The 22,065-nt window shown below is 40.0% G+C and overlaps 2 protein-coding genes across 2 annotated transcripts; both read left to right on the top strand.

Moving 5' to 3' along the window:
* The first annotated feature begins 1,351 nt into the window (after positions 1–1,351).
* On the top strand, positions 1,352–5,572 carry aurkb (aurora kinase B). Its single transcript, XM_083914721.1, has 9 exons — positions 1,352–1,429; positions 2,821–2,859; positions 3,294–3,375; positions 3,451–3,496; positions 3,610–3,798; positions 4,226–4,364; positions 4,548–4,696; positions 4,847–5,021; positions 5,174–5,572. Exons 1-9 carry the CDS (start codon positions 1,424–1,426, stop codon positions 5,345–5,347), a joined length of 999 nt encoding a protein of 332 aa, XP_083770847.1. The 5' UTR covers positions 1,352–1,423; the 3' UTR covers positions 5,348–5,572.
* A 1,351-nt stretch (positions 5,573–6,923) lies between these two features.
* Positions 6,924–21,485, top strand: bod1l1 (biorientation of chromosomes in cell division 1-like 1). Its single transcript, XM_083915073.1, has 30 exons — positions 6,924–7,042; positions 7,717–7,841; positions 7,945–8,135; positions 8,243–8,719; positions 10,082–10,231; positions 10,376–10,536; positions 10,660–10,756; positions 11,031–11,157; positions 11,457–11,514; positions 11,610–13,380; positions 13,474–13,544; positions 13,926–14,052; positions 14,218–14,325; positions 14,413–14,456; positions 14,554–14,605; positions 14,695–14,756; positions 14,930–15,011; positions 16,098–16,156; positions 16,256–16,331; positions 16,540–16,586; positions 16,689–16,887; positions 16,987–17,066; positions 17,248–17,374; positions 17,680–17,732; positions 17,853–17,919; positions 18,139–18,224; positions 18,452–18,548; positions 18,897–19,035; positions 20,014–20,085; positions 20,954–21,485. Exons 1-30 carry the CDS (start codon positions 6,926–6,928, stop codon positions 21,078–21,080), a joined length of 5,049 nt encoding a protein of 1,682 aa, XP_083771199.1. The 5' UTR covers positions 6,924–6,925; the 3' UTR covers positions 21,081–21,485.
* The last annotated feature ends 580 nt before the right edge of the window (positions 21,486–22,065 follow it).

Here is a 22,065-nt window from a genome sequence, read left to right as displayed (position 1 = left end):
ACAGTTTTAGAAAAATGGAACTGTCACTACTAAAGACATAAGCAGGTGTCGGCTTCAACGGCAGAGAACTGAAACGCACTGCCGGCAATGATCCACCTGTTTCCTGTCCCTTCACTCCTTTTCAACAATGTAATGTTCAGAAAATACAATACAAGCAGATGTTTGGTTTTGGTGTTACAGAAAAAACAGCAAAACCTATATAAATTAATGTTTATCAAGTCTGAATTCTTCCTTACTTGAAATGCTATTTGGAAATGTCTGTTTATTGTATTAATAAGAAAAAAAGATGGAATATCTGATCATTGACATGACTAGTGTTGTTGCATTATAATTTTAGCCTTCTTTCAAATTATAAATGAGATTTCTTTTGAATAAACCTATTTTGAACAAATACATCTTTAAGTACAATTTGTCTTTTCTTGTATTAGTTAATCGCATCATTCTATATAAAACTTCAGTCCAGAAAAAAAAAATCCAGTGGTTAATCAACAAGCATGCACATATCAGCTTAACTCATTGTTTCAATTCAAGTGTATTTACAGTGCCAATTCATTAATTAACGTTATTATCGTCAAAAATATGACAATTATAATTATAGTGGTAAATATGAGCAATGGTGAGTAGTGGTACAGCTGTGAAACAATGAGATATTACATGTTGTTTTTATAATTAATATTTTTGATACAACTTTTATAATTTATATAACTAATGATAGTATACATGAGTAATGGTAATAACAGCAGCAGGAAAAGTCATGCAGGCACCACCACGATCGGCAGAGACCTGTGAGACAACAAAGCACAAACAACTCCGGGGAGGAAGTTGAATTAGTAACATGCATTTATGAGGCATGGATGATACAGAAAGAGAGGAGAGAAGCTCAGAGTATCAGGAACAGGATGATCCCCCTCACAATAATAACTGCTAGTTGCAGCTCTAGATGTTGCTGAGACACCACCTCAAGCGCGCGCCCCCCCCCCCCCCCCTCAAAAAAAAACAGCACAACAATACATCCATGAACAGGAAGCAGAAACAGAGGGGCCATGGGGGAGGAGCTCAATCCTTCTGAACCTTTGTGTTAAATAAGCTTTCAAAAAAAATAATGAGAACCATATTTGTTCCGTCTTATTACAGAAACGAAAAAGGTGACACTATTAAGTTCATTTGGCATGGTTTAAACAAAGAATAAACAGACAACACATAAGTAAAAAAAAGAAGGGCGGGTCGCTCTGGTTTGCACCAATCACAATCGTTCTCTTGCAACAAGTCTGGCCAATAGGAGCCGTCTGTGTGTGACGCACCCGACCAATCGGGTTCGAGAAGGGTAGCTTTTGAAAACGTTGGCGGCCGGGGGAAGTTCAAAATAGTAACGCTGCTGCGCTTTCTTAAGTTAAAAACGTCCATACTTCAATTCTTCACTACGATGCAGGTAACTATTTTTTTCTTGCTCTTTATTAGCGAAATACGGCTGAGGAAACAGACAACGAATGATTCATGTACGCGAAAGTAGGACCCAGTTGCTAACGTTACCGTTCTAAGCTAGCGTAGCATGACGCCACGTTCTCTTGTGTTAAAGTTAATAAGACGTAACATTGCGTCCACGACAAATGTTATAACGTAAAAGTAGCAGGTGCTATATAAACTCAACAAACCCGGTGAGTAGTAAGTAGCATAGTACCTGCATTACACCCAACATGAGGCAACGGTAAAGTTAGCCTCATTAACATGACCTAACAGTGGCCTACTGAGCCTTTTATCATTTATAAATGGAGTCACGTAATAAGAGAAACTGAACCCACATTAGATAATACGAGTATAATATAACTGAATAAATGCCAATCCTTCTAATTCCCCTTAAATTATATAAATTGTCTTTTGTTTGTGTGTCTTGTCTTCACTACAACGGCCCAACTCATGTATGACATTATACCATACATAGCAGGTATTTGCACAATATGCATTGAATTTGTACACTGAAAATACCCGACCAGAAGAGCACTTGTACAGTCTAACACAGTTTTATTTTTAACACCAAAATGATTTAGGCCAAGGACCTGTTAGCAGAAAGAGATCAAGCAGTGACCCCTATAACAAAAATAAAGTACAGGGTGGTCTAAATCCTATAGACGCAGCTTTTTACTGTACATACAATACTAAGACATTGAAATGATTATTATCATTATCAACATTCATATATTTCTATATCATATGTAAATGTTAAACAGACATTTGTAAGGCACATTGAATCCTTTAGCTCAATTGTTCCTGTGCATTGCTACCTTAGTCAATAGTGTGGCAGGACAAGGAAGATCACATAGGCCTAAATGTTTAAGGACTGATTCATAATCTTTTGTTTGTGGTTTTAGTTGTAGATTGTATCAAATATGTTTACCATTTTGTCCAAGGTGGGCAACACATCAGAATATAGCCTTCTCTCTGCTAAACACAAACTGTTACAAATCGCTCCTTGCACATTCAGGTGAAAGTCACAGTAAACAGGGAAACCGGTTGAGCCCACACCGCTGACGCAACATTCTGGTTTCATAGAGTTGGCACAGAAATTGAGCAAAGCAGCTGCACCTAAAAATCTTCAAAAAAAGTCTTTCAAAAACAAACAAACCTGGAGAATGTATGCACTGTGGAGTCTTTTCGATATTAATTTGTGCAAATTTACTTTAACCTCCTGCTTGCTGTGCATTCTTCAAGCATTGTCTAAAAATAAAACACAACTCAAAGCTTAAACAGAACTGTCTGATGAGAAAATTCACTCAAACTGAAATGTATTGTGAGTTAATATGAGCTGTATTTATTTCTTTACAGAATAAGGAAAATTATGAGCCCAGGGCTTTCCAACGACCGGTAAGACGTAATATTTTTTTCAAAAAATGTGTACATTTGCCTGCAGTGTTCAAGCAACTAGGGGTGGGAATTGGTGAGACTTTATTGACATCAATGCCATTATTGATTATGCTTATGGGTTCTTGAGTGGTTCCTGATCAGTGTCGTGTGGGGGAAAAAAAAAAATCAGACATCACAAGACGACATGAGTTTGATGTCATTGTTTTGTATCGTGCAACTGTCAATACTTTGCATCGATAAAAGGAATTGATCAGCTCTGTGGCATGCGTTTCTGGTTCTCGATTCCCATCCCTACAAGCAATTGTACTACCACTGAAAAATAGATCATGCCAGCTTTGGCTGATACGGGTATCTAAAAGTCTTGGAAACGATTTAGTTGAAACAAAAACGTATCAATGCGTTTCTAATTCTGTGTGTGGGCTTCTGATTATCAGTTTGCAACACCAAGCATGACGGGAGGCCCACAACGTGTTCAGGTGAAGCCACGGACAGAGATGGACAAAAATGCTATCACAGGTAACATCACCTTCCTCACATACAGACAACAGTCAAACAAAAATGTGCCTGTTTTGATTATATTATCATTTTCAGGCCCTGGGAGAGAGTGTGTTGCCTCATCCTCTAGTGCAGCCTCAAAGTAAGTATATTTCTGGTACTTCTTGAGTTTTCATGGGTTGCCAGCTCAGCTCTTATGTAATGTTTTCATACAAGTGATTACATGAAAATAACCATCTTCGAACTCTCCATCAGGAAAATCTCCATTGATGATTTTGACATCGGTCGGCCACTAGGGAAGGGCAAATTTGGTAATGTCTACCTTGCGAGAGTGAAGAAGCTGCAGTCCATCGTGGCGCTGAAGGTGTTGTTCAAGTCACAGATGGAGAGTGAGGGCGTGGAGCATCAACTCAGGAGGGAGATTGAGATTCAGGCTCATCTCAAGTGAGTATCCTGATAAACATTTTCATAATCTCAACAACCAACCATTAAGGAGTAATTACTCATTTGATTCATTCGGATTAAAAGGAGCCCTATTACAACTTCTCTATAACTTCCTTGCAAGCTATTTGCTACCATCTACTGACAATTTCAGGTACACATGTCAAAGACTCACAAGTATTATTTGTAGGTTAGATGTGCTTTGAGCTACATTTCTCTAAAGGTAACCAGCTTGTGTTTTTTTCCAGTCCTTTTTTTTAAATGAGTAGCGTATCACATGTATACCAGAAAAACATTAATTCAACTTCCACTCAAATAGGAATTTGGATCTTGTGCTATGAACATGCCGACTTTGAATTTTGTTCACTTTGTTTTGGAAACACAACATAATCTAAAAGATTCCTCAAAACGTATTCTGTCTTTTCCCCAGGCACCCCAACATTTTGCGCTTCTACAATTATTTCCATGACCGAAAGAGGGTCTTCTTGGTGCTCGAGTACGCCCCACGGGGTGAAATGTACAAGGAGCTACAGAGATGTGGAAGATTTGATGAACAGCGTACTGCCACAGTATGAGTTGTTGCTTTTTATCTGTGCTATTTATAGTTTGTCAGTGCATCTAGTTTGTGAATGATTAGAAAATCCTTACTGTAGAAGAGCAGTTTGATCTCATTTCATCTTGAATAATCTGTATTATTTAAAATCTTGTTAAAGTTTTATTGTGATCTAATGTCAACCTCTTTACATTTCTAGTACATGGAGGAGATATCCGATGCACTGTTGTATTGCCATGAGAAGAAAGTGATTCATCGTGACATCAAGCCAGAGAATCTGCTTCTCGGCTATCGGGGAGAGCTAAAAATCGCAGATTTTGGGTGGTCTGTCCATGCACCTTCTCTAAGGTGAGGAACCACTAAGCTCTATAATGACAGTGCATAACTGTGTTAGAAACTACCTGATACTGCTGTATCGTGTCACATGAATCTGCTGGTTGCTGCTTCTCTACCTTCCTGTCTCACCACTCTTTTTTTTCTTTTTTTTAACCCATCCAGACGTCGTACAATGTGCGGGACACTAGATTATCTCCCTCCAGAGATGATTGAGGGCCACACCCACAGTGAGAAGGTGGACCTGTGGTGCATCGGGGTCCTCTGCTACGAATGCTTGGTCGGCAACCCACCTTTTGAAACGGCCAGCCATACAGAAACGTACAAAAGAATTATGAAGGTTGGTGTTGGATGTCTCATAAGCTTTTCCAAAGGAAGAGACCCCACTTTACCTTTCTGCAACAACAAGCATGTGATATTCTTCTGAGGAAGGTGTTTTTTCTACTGTCATTGTTAAGATTTTATTAATAGATGCTATCTTACTGTTTTCAGGTGGATTTGAAGTTCCCCAAAAACATCTCAGATGGTGCACGGGACCTGATTGGCAAGCTGCTGCGTCACAGCCCTATCGCTCGTCTCTCACTACAGAGTGTCATTGATCACCCATGGGTGCGCGCCAACTCCCGCCGAGTCCTACCCCCCATCTGCCCCAACAAGAAGTCCTGAGCCCACCTGGCCTGCCTGCCTGCCTGCCCCCCTCCCTCCCTCCCTCCCTCTCACTGAGGGGTGTTTTATCTGTCCTTCACAAGAGACTCAAGGCCAGCACGTTTTAGTTTCACTGCCATGGGCTTCAAACTGCCATTATTCTGGCACATTCGATGGGTATAAATGCATACCCACTTTTTATATTGTACAGTGTGATGTCCTTATCTTTGTCTAGTATGGCTTATTTGTTTTTGTTTTATTGTCATTTCTTCTCTGAAACTTTTTAAATGGACACTCTTGGATTTAAGTATCGGACGGTGTTGACACCAAAGTACTACTGTTAGACTTATTAAAGGTGACTATATTCTCAAATCATTTAAGATGAGGTGTTTCAAGGCTGGGGAAGAAAGCATGTTTTATTCATCCACCTTTTAAATTTCTAATAAATATTATAAAAATGAGCTGTGAACTTAAAATGAATAATTTATCTTTTAAATGATCGTGTGAATATTCTCATTCTCACCTTTCCAGGTCAGTTTCCCCCAAAGAAATTTAAGTAAAAGCAACTGGACTTGGTTATTTGTCCAGGAAGACGTTTCAACTTTCATTCAGGAGGCTTCTTGTATCTTATGTGCGTAAATGTGACCACCTGGCAGACCCCAACAATGTCAGAACATCATAAGGAAGACTAAATACTCAGTTCATGGATGAATGCATCCTTCGTAGGAAACAGAACTGGTTGAATAATCTCTGAAATATGATGTAGCGACCAGCTGTCTACCAGTGTAACTTTAACAATCGCAGCATAGGACAGTCGTGCCTTTTTTGACATTGAGAAATCCACCTTCCCGTGAGAGAAGTTTGCGGTAGCGTGGCCGAGCGGTCTAAGGCGCTGGATTAAGGCTCCAGTCTCTTCGGGGGCGTGGGTTCGAATCCCACCGCTGCCATTGGTTTTGTCTTTTCTGGCAAACATCAGCTGGCTAATTCAACAAGAACTGAGTTGTCGGAACAACATAAATATTAATAAGTCGTATTAATTCGGTTAATCGATAAGACAAATCAAAACACTGAATAAACGGACAACATGTCAAGTGGAGACGAGAAAACGTGGATGTTTCTTGCTGCATTCAAACCGCTAGAAGTCGCTATTATACAGTATGAACATAACGTTACACGACAACGAGGATGGACAAAATATTACCATAACATTTCAAGCAAAAACATGCTTCATTTGTGCATTTCCACGTTTAACGTTACTTTATAAGTCTTTGGACCAAATCTTTGCATTGTCTCTGCATATGTTGTTGCATATATCGGTAACTTCTCTTCCTTTGAGAGCTTCCAAAGGCACTACATAACCAACCTTGTACTTTTATTTTGATAGAGAAGCCCTCGCTTTTAAAGCTCTTCCGGTTCAGTGGGGCAGTTTTTTTCTTCTTCTTCTTCATAGGATTAACTATTTCCGGTTCAAACCTGCTTCAGAACTTCACAGACCACAACAGAAGCCTGTCGTTCAAAGTCGGATATTGCCTGATGTGTTGTCAGTATTGAAAGTTTAAATCAACCGAATCCAAGTTTTAACGCTCATTACATTCAGACATGGCTGGTTTACCGCCCGGAGACCCGCAGCTGGTCTCAATGATCGTGAATCATTTAAAAACACAGGGACTCTTCGACCAGTTCAGGAGGGACTGCCTGGCAGACGTTGATACAAAGGTAACGGTTGAAAACGTTCATAACGTCTAATTCGAATTCAACGTTCAAAACGTGTAATTCAAATGTAACGGTTGAAAACAGTCATAACGTCTAAGTGATAATGTAACGTTTATTTATTTTTGAGCCTATGTTAGGAAACATTGATAGCAAAGTGCCTTTATTGGGCTACTAAAGCTACACCCCTGTTTTATTTTATTTTTTCAGAGCACATTAGTTTACTACATTTGAGGCAGTCATTGATTTTCATTCATTTTAGTACAGCATCAAATCCAATTTAGAGATTTGGTAAGGATGTACATCTGATGTTGATCCATTTGGGGCTGGCATGTTGTATCATTGGTTTGTGACAACATCATAATATTAATAATAGCCAAATTAAACAACTCCGTTCACTTTTTATTGCTTTTCTTACAAACTGGGCTTTGAAGTAAAAAACAAAACAAAACAGGAACTACCATAGAACACTGTTATTACACCAAATAAGCAAGTATTAATGTTTTATATGTTCTATGGGCTATGTTTGAACAAATTCCTTTGATCTGCTAAAATATCATTCAGACTAAGTAATCCTCCATAGTGGTGTTACTCATGTTTAACCCCTGAGAGGTGAACTCCATATTAGACTTCTCTTATGTAAACAAACTGATATATAAACCTTTTTTTTTTTTTTGCAGCCAGCTTACTTGAACCTGAAACAACGAGTGGACAACTTTGTCTCTAATCACCTTTCTAACCACACATGGAGCCCTCATTTGAACAAGAACCAGCTGAGAAACAACATCAGACAACTCGTGCTGCAGTAAGTGAGAATGGAGCAATATCGCTCTCTGCTTGCACTAGTAGCACAGCTAGAAATAGCTCAGTGTTTCAGAACTGGTTTCACGCTTTGCTGTGCCTCTCAGATCTGGGATGCTGGAGCAGGGAGTGGACAGGATTGTGGCCCAGGTGGTGGATCCCAAAATCAACCACATCTTCAGGCCGCAGGTGGAGAGGGTGGTCCGCGAATTTCTGTCACCTGGCAGCTGCTCTGAGGAGCCACTGCCACCACTGCCTCCAACAGAGACCAAACCAGATAGCAGCATTCCTGAGCAAGGTACACAGCTTTTTATCCCTTTACCAGCCATGACCAACAATATGAGGACGTTCTCATAAACAGTGTCTCGCTCATACTTACCAAGTTAACATGCAACGTTTTTACAGCCTCGTCGTCCGCTCCGGCTACAACTGCAGCCAGTGACGCCATGTCCATCCTTGAAACCATAACCTCTCTCAACCAGGAAGCCAGCGTCAGGGCGAGCTCAGATAAAGGACGCAGGGGCCAAGATGAGCCAATGCAGCTGGTGGAGGAGGGCGAGCAGGATATGAGTTTTGACGAGGAAGGAGACGGCCATCATGATGGGAGGACACTTGAAGAAGCAGAGGAGCTGGCATCGGAGATCCAGGCGTTAGAAGTGAAGACAGAGGACACTCAAGAACAGATAGATCTGGGGAAAGAGGGGTTAATAGATGAGGTGAAGATGGAAGAAGAGGAGTCAGGAGTTCAGGAGCAGACAGGGGAGGAGAGAGATAAAGCTGCCGGCAAAACAAGTGGAAAACCCACAGAGGAGAAGCAGGAGGATGATCTGCTGAAATCTACAAGTCAGGCCAAGCAGAAAGCCCGAGAGAGGATAAAGGAAGGTGAGCTGTCGTACCATCACTATCTGTATGTGCTTTGGTCATAAAGCATGCACAAAAGCTGTAACAATTAAGGGAATTATGCATATCTTATGGTAGACACACTTATGGTAGTTATAAAGAGCATGCTTGATTAGTTGACTTGTAGTTGATTGACAGAAAATAATTCTTGAGGTCCAAATGCATGTGATATGCTGTATTTTTTTTGCTTTTTATGTCTTTGATAATAGATATGACGGCATTTTTTCAACCTTCTCCCTTCCTGTACTGATCCTACTTTTCGCATATGGTCGGATAAGGGCCTCAAAACGCTTAATTACCTGTATGACAAAGGTGTTTTTGTGTCCTTTGCATTTATGTCAGACAAAATACAGCCTGCCTAATAGGCACTTTTTTCGGTACCTTCAAATAGTCATTTGAAGTCTTAAAGTCTTCATTTTATCCAAAGTAAATCCCACATTTTCCGAAGCTGAGATGGACCAATTCTCATCTCACAGCGTACAACACAAACGACTGATATGTGTCATTTATAATAAGATTGCTCTTCTGAGCCCAGTCCCCACTTTATCACCTCAAAAGGCATGGGTAAAGGATTTGGGGGTAGACATTACTGATGATCAGTGGAGGGACATTTTAAAACTGCTTCACTCATTCACGATTTGTGCCAGGCACGGCCTATTACAGTGGAAGGTGCTTCATAGAGCCCATTTCACCAACGCAAAACTGGCTAAGATATACCCTAGTCACAGTGAGGCTTGTAACCGCTGTAAGCAGTTCCCAGCAGACCACGCACACATGTTCTGGACGTGCCAGAAGCTTGCTGAATTGTGGTCCGATATATTCCAAACCCTCAAACAGGCTCTTAACACATATTTGTAACCAAATCCCCTGACTGCTCTCTTTGGGCTTCCGCCGTCTAAAAATCTGCCCATTACTACACAGCGTGTCATGGCCTTTACCACCCTGCTCGCCAGACGTAACCTTCTGCTTGAATGGAAACATGTTTCTCCACAGACTCATAATAGTTGGATACGTGAGATTTTACAATGTCTATGGTTAGAGAAGTTAAGGATTTCACAGAGGGGATCTTTGACAGTAATCCACAAAACCTGGGACCCACTGCTTTTATTAGTAATCGTCTCACTGTTACTCCCGATGATGCTGAGGACACTTCCTAATACTTGGAAGGAGAGATAGGAGTTTATCCTGATTATTACAACAGCTATAGAATACTTGATCAAGACACATGAAAATATGAAAACCATTTAAGTTGTGGAAAAAATTGAGATGAAATACTGATCTTTACTCTACATCATCTCATCTTCATCTCTACACTGAATAATGTATGTTTACATTTATCTACAGAATACTTTTTGGAGGACTCTGACCTGGACGGCCTGAGCGACATCACAGTGAGCTCCGTCCACACCAGCGACCTGTCGTCATTCGAGGGACAAAGTGAAGACTATGACCTGCTGTCTGATTCTTCTGAAGAGGGGGAGCTTCAATCAGATGGTCTCGACTTTTCAAACTAATTTAAACTGTTTACAGTATCATAAAGTGTTAAATATTGTCTCTTCTACCACAGATTTGTAATTTTCAGCGCTGCTCTCTATGTTGGATTGTTAAATTTTCCTGCCTCTGTTTTTTTCCCACCAGATGAAGATGGGAAATCAGATAAGAAACAAGCCAGTGGAGACGCTGAAGAAGAAGAGCGTAAACCTCGCCGCAAGGCCTATGTGCACAAGCCCTTCCTCTACTCCCGTTACTATAGCGACTCGGATGATGAAATCACTGTGGAAGAACGCCGGAGATCAGCGGTGAGTTGTATTAACGTTAAAGGTGCAGCGTCAGCAGGGCTTCAATTCTATTTTTAGCTAAATCAAAGGCTTTACTTGGTCACCAACTTTAAAACCAAAGATTTTTTTTCTTTGCTCCTGTAGGCAAAGGACAAAGAGGAGAGGCTGTTCAAGAGACAACAGAACAGAGAGCGAATGGAAGAGAAGCGTAAACAGAAAGCAGCACAGGCTGAAGAACAAGGTATTTTGTGTGAGCCGTCTGCTGTCAAGTGCTTTCATGGTTGTGGGCTTGAATTTGGCTTCAAACTTTCTTGTCGCCCTCTGTTTTTTCACCTCTTCCGCTATTTTTCTTTCTTGTTCCTCCCCAAAAGTGCGGAAGTGTTACATCTGTCCAAAATCTGTAAATTGCAGCGTGTGAAGTCCAATTTGTTTTGCACTTTCTCATTGTTCCCATAAGAATAGCTTTGTTTACTTTTAACTGTCAGATCATTAACAACGCTTTATTTCTTACACAGATATCAAAAAACAAAAGAGTGCTGACTCTGCTGGGCTGGACCGCCCTGGAGCCAAAGAGGCTCGCAAAGAAAAGAAAGTTCTGGAGAAAAAAATGGCTCTCAACAGGAAGAGGAAGCTGGACTCAAGGTTGGTAATTATAGCTCAGATGCAAAGTAATGCAGCAGCTGCTGAACAAAACAATGTTTAGATACTTACTCATTTGAAATTTAACACAACACTTCTAAAATAAATCCTACCTTCAAGAAGGTTATATTGTAATACAGATCAACTTACTAGAAACTGAACATTATAACCTTCATGAGGTTAGGATTTATTGCAGCAGTGTTGTATTAGAATTCATTTATTTTAGCTTGGTGTTCTAATAAATTGGCAACTCTGTGTTTGCATTGTACACTCTAAATGCATTCATTAATTTCGCCCTTCAGGAAAGAGGGAGATGTTTCAGGCAAAAAGAGAGGAGATACAGACGGCTCGAAGAAAGAGGTACGTGAAAGCCATCATGGATAAAACAGATTTCATCTTAAGTGACAGGATTAGTGAGTTGTAACAAGCATTTTTGTATTTTGTTGTTTCATCAGGAAGTGAAATCTACAGCCTCAAAGCCTCCACAACCAAAACTGATAAGAAATGTGTCCGAATCAGCATCTTCTGATGAGAGGCATAGAAGGATGAGCGGCAGCGTCTCAGAAGACTCCAGTGAAACCAGAAAGTTGTCTGACAAAAGTCGGACGCACTCCTTCATCCTGGAGTTGGAGCAAGGCTCCCAAGAGGCTCTGAAACAACGCTCAGTTGGGAAATTCGATAGGTTGTCCCGTAAAGAACTTCACTCTAAAGAACGCAAAGAGAAAGAACGCAGCTTGTCCGATGAACGCACCAAACTCAAACAAAAGCAGGAGAAAAAATCCGAACATCAGGCAGATGAATCTCAGCAGAAGGAAAGTGCTGCTGTTAAAGTGTCCTCTGAAGAGAAAGGTGAGAAGAAGCTCAAGATTAAAAGTGAGAAGAAAACGGCCGGCACCACAAGAGAAGGAAAATCATCTGAAGGAGTAGCAGACGAGGGTCCTAAAGGTGCAACTGTCAAGAAAGCAAAAGCTCCATTGATGGAGACTGTCAAAGCAGAGAAGGACAAAAATAGAGAAAAGGAGAAAGATAAGGATAAGAGCAAAGAAAAGGAAAAAGTCAAAGGAGAGAAAACCTCAGCTAAAAGTGATTTCAAGCAGCTGCTCCGACCTGATTCTGCCGGCTCTTCTGAGGATCGGTCTGACATGGAGCCCGGGTCCGACAGCAGCAAGAAGAGAGATAAACACTCCAAGGAAGTCCTGAAAAGGTCAAAGAGCCACACTGATGACAGGCTAGGAGACAAACCCAAATCTAAAACCGATAGTAAAGACGGCGAGAAGGAAAAGAGTAAAGCAGATCAAGACAGCCAGAAATCAAGCAAGTCCAGCTCTGAAATGGACAAAGATCCAAAACGGGTCAAACCAGCAGAAAAGGGAAGAATCGTGGAAAAATCTAAATCAAAGACTCTATCAGTATCGAAGACAGATAATAAAGTTCAGAGTTCAGAAGTCAAAAGTACAGGAGGTGCACCCATCAGCAAACCGGAGACCACAAAGGAGAAGAAAAAAGAGGGAAATGTGAAGGAACAGCGCAAAGTCTCAGAGGAACCTCTCCATGAGAAATCAGAAATTAAGAGCGCAAAGAAAAAAACAGAGAAGAAGGATAAAGTCTCAGAAAAGAAGGATGATAGCCAAGAGGAGAAGAAAACACCCCGAGAAGACAGACTGGAAAAATCTGATAAATCGTCAAAGTCTTCAGTTTCCTCACTTGATGCAGAGGAGCAGCCCAAGAAACATTCTCTTCTTCAGGACACGAGCACAGACTCGGATCCCGTCACCACCACGGTCACCACCTCGTTCTCAGACGATACTTGTGACGCACTGAGTGATATCACCCCTGAGCCACCTGAAGGCGAAACCGAGTCACGGCTGAGCGAGATGCCAGCTGTGCCAGCCGAAGCAGACGCTTTGCTGGCACTCGTGGACGTTTGTACCTCAGCAGAGGCAAGGCTTCTACCCGAGAGCAGCAAAGAGGACGTGATGCCTGAGATGACTCTGCACGACGCTGACATGAAGATGAAAGAAGCGGCTCTGACTCTGCTCTCCATGGTTCCTGACAGCACAGTGTCCTCCACCTTAACTTGTCACAATACCAGGGAAGAACCAGAGGTCAGTCAGACCCCCCCACCGATGGAAACCACTGCTGAAGCTGAGTTTACAGCCTCTGAACCGTCACCAGTTGAATTTCAACAAACTGTTGAGCTTGTTGATAAAAAACCAAACCCTGCAGGTAAATGAAAAGTGATGATGAAATGGTTGTTTTATTGAAAACCAAAACATGTCAGAATGCTTCCCTAAAAAGAAATATGTGCCTCTCCCACAGATGTGTCGGAAAATTCAGTGAAAGAAATGGAGGTGGCAAGGGCTGAAATGTCTGAGTCTCTTTCTCCACAGGTAAAAAAATGTCACATTTTAAAATTAAATGGATTTGTCCTGTCTATGTTGATGTATGTAGATGATAAAAAATGTTTTCAAATATATCAGCAAACTATATATGATAGCTTAAAATTTAAATACAAGAAATGCACATGCTTTGGAGTAGAAAATAAAGAATACTAAAGAAATACAGAAATGTCTAAAAATAGATTTAAATAAATACACCAGATACAATTACAGTATAGTTAAAAGCATTTACAGTCAATTAAAACTAAGTCTGAAATACGGTCTTTGAACAGCCGTAGTGGCAGCAGATTCCAAGCCTAAATCCTTAAAAGGTGCATGAAGACATTCTTCCTTATTTTGCCGTTGAAAATGATTCTTCTGTCTTCCACATAGGATGACAACACTACCTCAAATGAATGTACAGCTCTTTCAAATGAGGATGAAACCAAAGGTGCAGAAACTGCTCCTGAAACACCGACAGACGGAAACATGGCAGCAGCAGCAGAAGAGTGCAAAGAAGGTAGACTTACTTGTCTCCTACTTTATTTTAAATACACCTTGTTTTGAGCTATGCAATTCTATTTTTTTTTATGATTTCCAATGTGATTTTTGTGATTTGATAAAAAACATGTGTGCATCACTAATGGTGCTCATTTACATTTTTTAACTTCCAACAATATTTCAGCTGCTGGTGCAGTTGTGTCCGAAGAGGTGAGAGGAACAACGATTGAAAGCACGATTGCAGATGCTTCTGAAACCTCTGAAAAAGTCTTAGAAATGTCCACTGAACAAGGTGAGTGCTTGAAAACATTCTTGTTAAAAAGAACAAGATGGGTCCCCTCTGGCTGTCTCTTAACTTTGCATCTTATCGTTACGTTAGAGCAAACTGAGCCACATGTTGCAGACATAAAGACAAGTCCAAAGGTAAGGAACCATTCATGATTTACATGAATAGATTAATATATTGGTTCTTAAAATGTTCATGCAAGACTTAAATTCAAAGTCATGTCTTTAACAATAGACAGAGGGAGTGGTAGCTGAGAACAACCAGGCCAGGATGGACGTAGATAACAGTAAACGCTTTCTATTATCTGACTTGGATTGAAAACTTAAATACTGTAGGTACAGGGTAAATTTTAACCTTACTTCTTTTCACCTCTAGGTGAAGCGGAGAGTAAGACTGAGGAAACAAATGTCCCAACAGAGAAGAGTGATCCAGAAACTGTAAGTGTTCAGCCTCAGTCACGCTCACTTACAGTTTTCAGATGCAAACCACCTGTAACATCTGCTGACCATCTGCTCTGATCTCTATCTTCTGTCTGCCGTGTGTGTGTGTGTGTGTGTGCCTTATATTCCTTTTGTTGATCTGTGGTTTTTTTTTTATAAATTATGTTAAGGTGGAACACAATGTCCCGCAGAAGACTGAGGAGATCGGAGAAAGTATATCCGAGAGTCAGTCCAAACTGGTCAAACAAATAAGTGAGTCATGTTGTAAAAAAAAATGACCCTCATGTTATGATTCTCCTCAGTTGTTGCTGCTTTCTTTCTCATTCTCTAGTGCTATGGGAAAAGTCTGTCAACAAAGATTAGGCACCAATCAATTTTTGGCTTTTCTTGATGGTTTTATTCTTAAAGCATTTTCTGCAGAGAAGGACTGTGCTCTAAAACACACAAACGCAGGCTGATCGAGAGACGGGCTGAGGGCTGCTCGCTTTTTATACAAAACATGAACACATAGTCTGCATTTAGCTGGGTGACATACAAGATAAGTCAGTAACATTAGTCACATTCATATCATAAACTTTGTCATACTTGTATCAAAGGATAAAGGGAAGGACATTCACAAGATATACAGAGCTGAACATTGTATGCCCAGATAAGGAACTTCCGATCACAAGGAGATAAAGAATGTCCTATTTTAAAACCCTAAACATGCAAATTGGAATTTTCTTCTCACTAGTCTTTAGAGTGAGTCTCGAATGTGATCTGATCTATAGTTTATACTTAAACTAATTTACGTAAAATTACATATTTACAGTTTTCATGCGTCATTAAGAGCTCACTGAACTCTTAGAAAAGTGGAGCTGAATACTGATTTAAATGTTAGTCCTTTTAGAGTTGATCAATATTTTGCAGTTAAATTATATTTATAGTGTCAAATCCTAACAAAAGTTATTTCTGGACACATAGAGTAGGTCAAGACCACACTTTATGATTTACAAAGAACCAACAATACCCCATGAGCAAACATCGAAAGTAATTGTAACATTAACTGCCACAGCGGCAATAACAAACTTAATTTAACGGACAGAAACGTCAGAGAGACTCTTGACTCTATGGTGGGCTGCCATCTGTGTGGACCGGTTTGGGGAAAGGGATAGAAAGAGACACAGATCCAGAGACGCACGGCAACCACAATAATAACATTAACAACTACAATGATACTATACTCATGTCAGATAATAATTATGGCAGTGGATATACTGGAATGATATGAATAGTATAAATAATAGCAGAAATGATAACAGAAGTAGTCAGTTGTTGCTATTTGTTTGTATTTTTCAGGTAATGTCTCCAGCACAGATAGCCAGGGAGATGAGAAGGGATCAGACCTGTCAGAAAAGGTGACGCTGCAGTTGGTTTGAAATTCAGCTTTTACATATTTGATAAATCTAGATGTCGATACAGCACCTGCCCTCCCTTAACGTGGTTTCGTTATGTAGGAAGAGAAGACGGAGGGACGAGGAAGACGTAAACGAAAGCTGTCCACTCAGAAAACTGCAGCAGTGAAAGAATCTGGTGAGATTTTCTTTCCAAGATTTTAATATTCAAATACTAGAGAATTAGAATTTGATTCGTCCAAGTTTGTGTTTAGATTTAAATAATCCATTTAGTTAAAATGGATAAAATATCAACCATTTGTGGATGAAGTTGTTCCACCGAAGAGCTCTCCTCTAGGAGCTTAACGTTATTAAATAATGTGTTCATTGTTTCTGTACCTGATCAGGTGATGAGAGGGATGAAATGGAAAGTAAAGAGCAACCGCCTGCTGAGGTAAACAGCCTTTTTCATGTTGTCTTTATTGGCTTTTGAACCCTTTTTAAAAGACGGCAAGTACATACTGTATTTCTGTTTATGGACATTTTTTCCCCCCAGGAATCACATCAGGAGATGATTGTGGACGTCAAAACACCACGCAGGGGTCGATCATGTAAAACCACTGAGGAGGCGGAGAAGGACCACCCCGAAGAACCGGAGAAATTAGAGGAGAGTCCGAGCCTCGGTGAAAGACTTCCAGGAGCTGCATCCAAAGAAGCCAACGCTGGGGAGATTGTCACGTCTATGAAGATTTCAGGTGTCATTCTCTAGGCCAGCTAATAAGTGTTGCAGGGTACAGAATAATGTAAAAGTCTGGACTGTTTTCTATGATGATGCTTTTTTTTCTTCTTTTTAGATAATCAGAAAAAAGATGAGAACAAAAACGAGGAGAGCGCCGATAAAACTTTGTCAATTAAACCAGCTGAGAGGGAAGAGGTGCGTGTTTTCACTACAGCGACACTCCATATTTCTGTACATGTGATTTTGTGACACACCATGATTGAACCCTGTCAGCAGACACAATTAACAATATTTACCAGAGGACATTAGCATTCAGTGCTTTCCACGGTACCTTATCTTTTATAGAGTTTTTCCACAATATTTTTCCAATCTGTAGAGAAGCGCAGAGGAAAGTAGTCCAGAGAAAATGACACTCCAAGGAAGTCCAGTCAATCTGCCGTCTCCTGATCCAGAAGACACTGAAGCTGCAGGAAGCTCTGACTCCAAAGAGACCACTGACACACGTACGTTTGTTTTTAATGACTGACAGAACTGTGCACTGTTATGGGGAGTTGTGGGTACATGTCTGCCAGAACACGCATTACCAACTCAAAGAATGAGGGAGCCAAAACCTCATCAGCTAATCGGTGCATTTCATAGCGTGATGCTGTGTTAAACCAGCTATATTTTGCTGTCATCACTGGAAACAGCCTGTAATTTCGCAATTGCTGGTAGCTTTGCTATGGCTTTAGAAAATATTTTCAGGGTGGTCCTTGTATGTGAAAACGATGATGAGATACTAAAGAAATGTCATATATTTCCAATCCAGGTAAACCAGCAATGAAGAGGAAGAGATCAGAGGAACAGGAGGAATCTGTGCTGGTGAGATTTGTTGTCTTAGTGGATTAAAACATCCGCTGCATCCTGGTCTGCAATTCATCCAAGTCTGTTTTCACTTTTCCATTTATGTGTCCTGATGTGTATTCAAATATAACTTTGCAGGAAGCTGAAGAGGAGGTGAATAAGGACAAAAGTCAACAGGAACAAAGTGAGCAACAACCTGACAGTGGTGAGTAAAAACACACGCACTTTATACACTTTTTCTGATATGAAATGATCATTTCTGTGCAGGTGACGCATTCGGTATCTAAAAACACACAACCTACGACCTTAATACTTACTGCACAGACAAGATGTCACAATTTTAACTGAGTTAGGAGGAACTTGAGTTACCTTGATCATTATAGTCTCCATATTGTACATTTTTTTAAATGTTTTTTTCTCCCAGGCTGTTCCCCTTCAGAGAGCCAGGCACAGGAGAGCAGAGGAGAAGAAGAAGAGGGGATCTGCAGCGAAGAGAAGAAACCAGATGATGTATGTTGGCACAACCCCTGTTCTTAAAAATATGTGTTTGTATGTTATAAATGCTGTTTATGCATCTAGAAATGTTTCTGTACGGCCTCTATTATCTGTGTAAGAACTTAACACATGTTTAACCTCTTACCTTTTTAAATCTTTCGCTCTGTACGTCACTCATTCACTTATATATTTTGAACTCTCATCAGACTTAATGACTTAAATATTCATTGTTATTTCTTCAGGATGAGGAGGAGGACCTAGAGGATCAAGAGACGACTCCAAAGAGACCAGGTCGGAGGGGACGGTTGCCGAAGTCAGCAGCAGCCACAGATGATCCAGGTGAGGAGGTTCAATGCTCTAGCCAAAATAAAGCAGAAATATTTTGTTAAAAAGGCGCTTAAGCACAGTTCATTACAACTGTATTGGTATAATTACTTACTTACTATATTATTATTATTATTATTATTACTAATGCTTATTTTAAGCTTTATAATGCTGTTTGGCAGGTACATAGGTAATATGTTGGTGCAAGCACATATGAGTCATTCAAGTTTGGTCATTTGTCATTAAAATGCTTATTTTACACTGAAGAATTGTAAAACTACTACAACTATTTTGGGAAACAGATCGATGGAGTTTCGATATAAAACCCATGATGGGTGCAACCTTTCATCTTCTTACCCACAGATAAAAAGGACAAGAAGGCCGAAGAAAGTGAGCAGAATGAAGAGGATGATGATGATGATGATGGTGAGAAAGGAGATGAAGAAAAAGGGACTGCAACCAGAGCGACCACGCGGTCAGCCGCTCGCCTGGAGGCTGAAAGGTGATTTAGCAGCTCATAGACACAAATGAACCGTAATAACGACAATAATATTAATGTTAATGTACCAGTGGAAATGTTTTCACTCCAGTGTCTGCACATAATTATGGAGCCACAATTCAAACTTTACTGAACTTCAGTTTTTGGTTAAAAAAAAAAACCCTGCAGTAAAGAAATCAACATTGAATGAGGCCAGGGGCCAGTTGCATAAAGATAGACCTGGTGTCTTTTAAAAATATAACGTTAAGTCAGACTTGTTAAAGACACTTTACTGGTTGCATAAAGCTTCCCTATGGGTGACTAATATAAGACTGACTGATAGCCTGTGGCACAATGCATTATGGGTGAAACAAGACACTGAGCCCGCTCCGTACCAGCTTTTCACAGAAAATGAAAAAATGTCGGGTTCAACAGCGACAAGATCAACACACTTTGCATCCACTGAAAATCGAACGTTATGTCTGCTGGAGAAGTGTTATTTATGTTTCAGTCAACTTAAAGCCATGGTCTACATTCTGAAAATCAGTTGAGCCTCTGAGACAGACTGGAGCTAGCTACCTAACTAGCCAGCTGCTAACTGAGTAAACATCCAACCACACACTTCTTTCACAGCATAGGAAATCGCATCAACGCAGCCGTCGTCGCTGCAACAAAGCCCCCACCTCAGCCAAAGAGAGAGGATACATTGATATTTCATTTTTTATTAATATTTCTATTATTCAACTAAGTTAACTCCAGAATAGCTGCAGATAAAATACGTGAGTATTTCATATTTGATGGTGTGCTGTCAGAGTTAGGAGACAGTGTCATGCTGTGTGGTGATGAATGAGCCTCTGGTTGTTTTAGTGCTGAATGTTTGCACTCTGAAGCACCCAGCAGGCATCATCACTGTCACATCCTATTAAATTAGAGCGAGGGGGAAGATTTAGCACTACAGCAACAACTGTTGTTTCATGTTGAAATGTTTTTATTGCTCCTTAGAAACAAGCCAAGTAAACCATCCACCCGGGCAAGTCGACAGAACGGGAAAGAGGAGACCGCAGCTGGCACACGGTGAGTTTGTCTCATTGAGGGTCCACCAGAATGAACAACCTTAAAGGGGAATCCGACCAAAACTGACCACGAGGTCGCTGCTCTGTGAAAGACAACATTTTACTTAAAGTTTTCCCGGAATTTCAAAATGTTTTTTTTAATTTACAAGTCTCAAAATAAGAAATCTTTTTGCGTGGCCTAAGCTGTTTGTATTAAACATCTGGAATTACAGCACAGGTACAGGACCATTGTCAAACATATATAAACCTAAATTAAAACGTTTACATCGTACAACTCATCATTACCTTTTATTGTACTTGTTACCAAATACGGTATTTACTCTCAGGAGATAAAGACATTTTCAAGTGAAAAAGATGAAATAAAAACTTTTCAAATGGGTTAAAAAAGGTTGAATATCTATTTTTCTAAAGCTCAACAAACCTAACTTATCCATTCGTGTATACAGTATTTAAGGTATTAGCCTAGATTAGACTTCCATTATTACAGTACTAAAGCAATGTTTTTTTTTTTAACTATCGGTGAGAAAATGTATTTTACTTCCACTCATCTGTTTTTCTGGGGTTTCGTTTATTTATTTTAATTCTCTACTACCCATTTGTAGTTATTTGTAGGTGATTTTGTCAGAAATGTTCCTTTATTTTGTTAAATTAAATACATAAAAGTTTTAAATGGGTATTTAGAAATGTCTCAATTTTTTTTAATATGTAAAAGTGGACGCGCCAAGTTCACTTATATGAAGTGAAGGACTCCTTGTTATTGCAACACTTTTCATGAGTAACTCTTGAATTAACAAAGACAATTTTTTTTACAGCACCTAAATAAGACACTTTAGACGAACTGACACTTGTTCCTTGTTTCCCTCTTGCAGTGGGACGAGGGGCCAGGCAGCGGTAGCGGTGAAGGGGGGCCGTAAACGGGAGGCCAGTCCCCCTGCGGTGAGAACACGGGGAGGACAGAAATCAGAGGAGCCCCCTTCCAAGAGAGCCAAGCGCTAAAACCTCAGACAGCGCCCCAGCAGCGTTTTCTCTGCACTCCATTTTCAAGTCAGTTTTGTTCGTGGGGTCAAAGAGCCTCTACAGTCAGTTAGTACGTAAAGCTGTTTCTGCTTCATTGGCTGTAGATAATGAAACGCTCTGGATAGTATTATACTCTCTCCTCTGATGGCTGAACGTAAACCTGAGTATCTGTGTAGGAACCTCCCCAGAATACCTTCTACTGCACTACGCCCATATGGTTTAGATCAGACTTCATCATTCCTGCGTTTATTCAGTAATGCCCAGTGAATCAGAGCATTTCAGCCCAATCAAAGGCCTAACGTGCAGCTGAGTTGTGCTTTGAGATAAAGAGGGTGAAATGAAATTAGAGGCCAGAGTGTCTCAGTTCCTGCTGAGACTGTTTTCAAACACTTATACACAGACATCACCGTGAAGCTTCTTAGCGTTCATTGTGAATTTGTAACTTTCAATATTCATTCTGTGAATGAAAGGAGGTTTTCCTCCCACTTTTTTTAAAGTTTTTTTTTTAAATAACAGCAGTATTCATGAATAGTTTATCTATAAATTGAATTTTCTTCATGAACAAAAAACAGTTTTTACATCTAAATGGAGGTAATCTAGTTATTTGTATTGTTGAGTTAAATGTATATCAATATAATGGTGTCGGATATCTTGACTTTCTGTTAATGTAAAGATTTTTTTTCATAAATGTAAAAATACTCAATATTTCTCCCTTCTTTTTATTGTTCCAAGCAAGTTCATTTCAAATTCTTACATGTGGTCAATAATCAGAACTGATATGTTTTTTAACAACATTTTTGTTTTAAAATAGAAGCAAATGAAAGCAAATTGGTGTGTTATTATAGTGAGGTCTCTCCCTTTCCTTTTGTAGACCTAGTGTTAAATTATTTACACATTTTTAAGCCCAGAACCTACTTAAATTATAGATTTCATACTGCTGCTTCTGTTTTTCAAAACTGAGTCT

The sequence above is a fragment of the Echiichthys vipera genome (genome assembly GCF_963691815.1).
Source record: "Echiichthys vipera genome assembly, chromosome: 6".
NCBI classification, from domain to species: domain Eukaryota; kingdom Metazoa; phylum Chordata; class Actinopteri; order Perciformes; family Trachinidae; genus Echiichthys; species Echiichthys vipera.
Note: the sequence above shows the minus strand (reverse complement) of the source record. Positions and strands in the feature narration are given on the sequence as shown.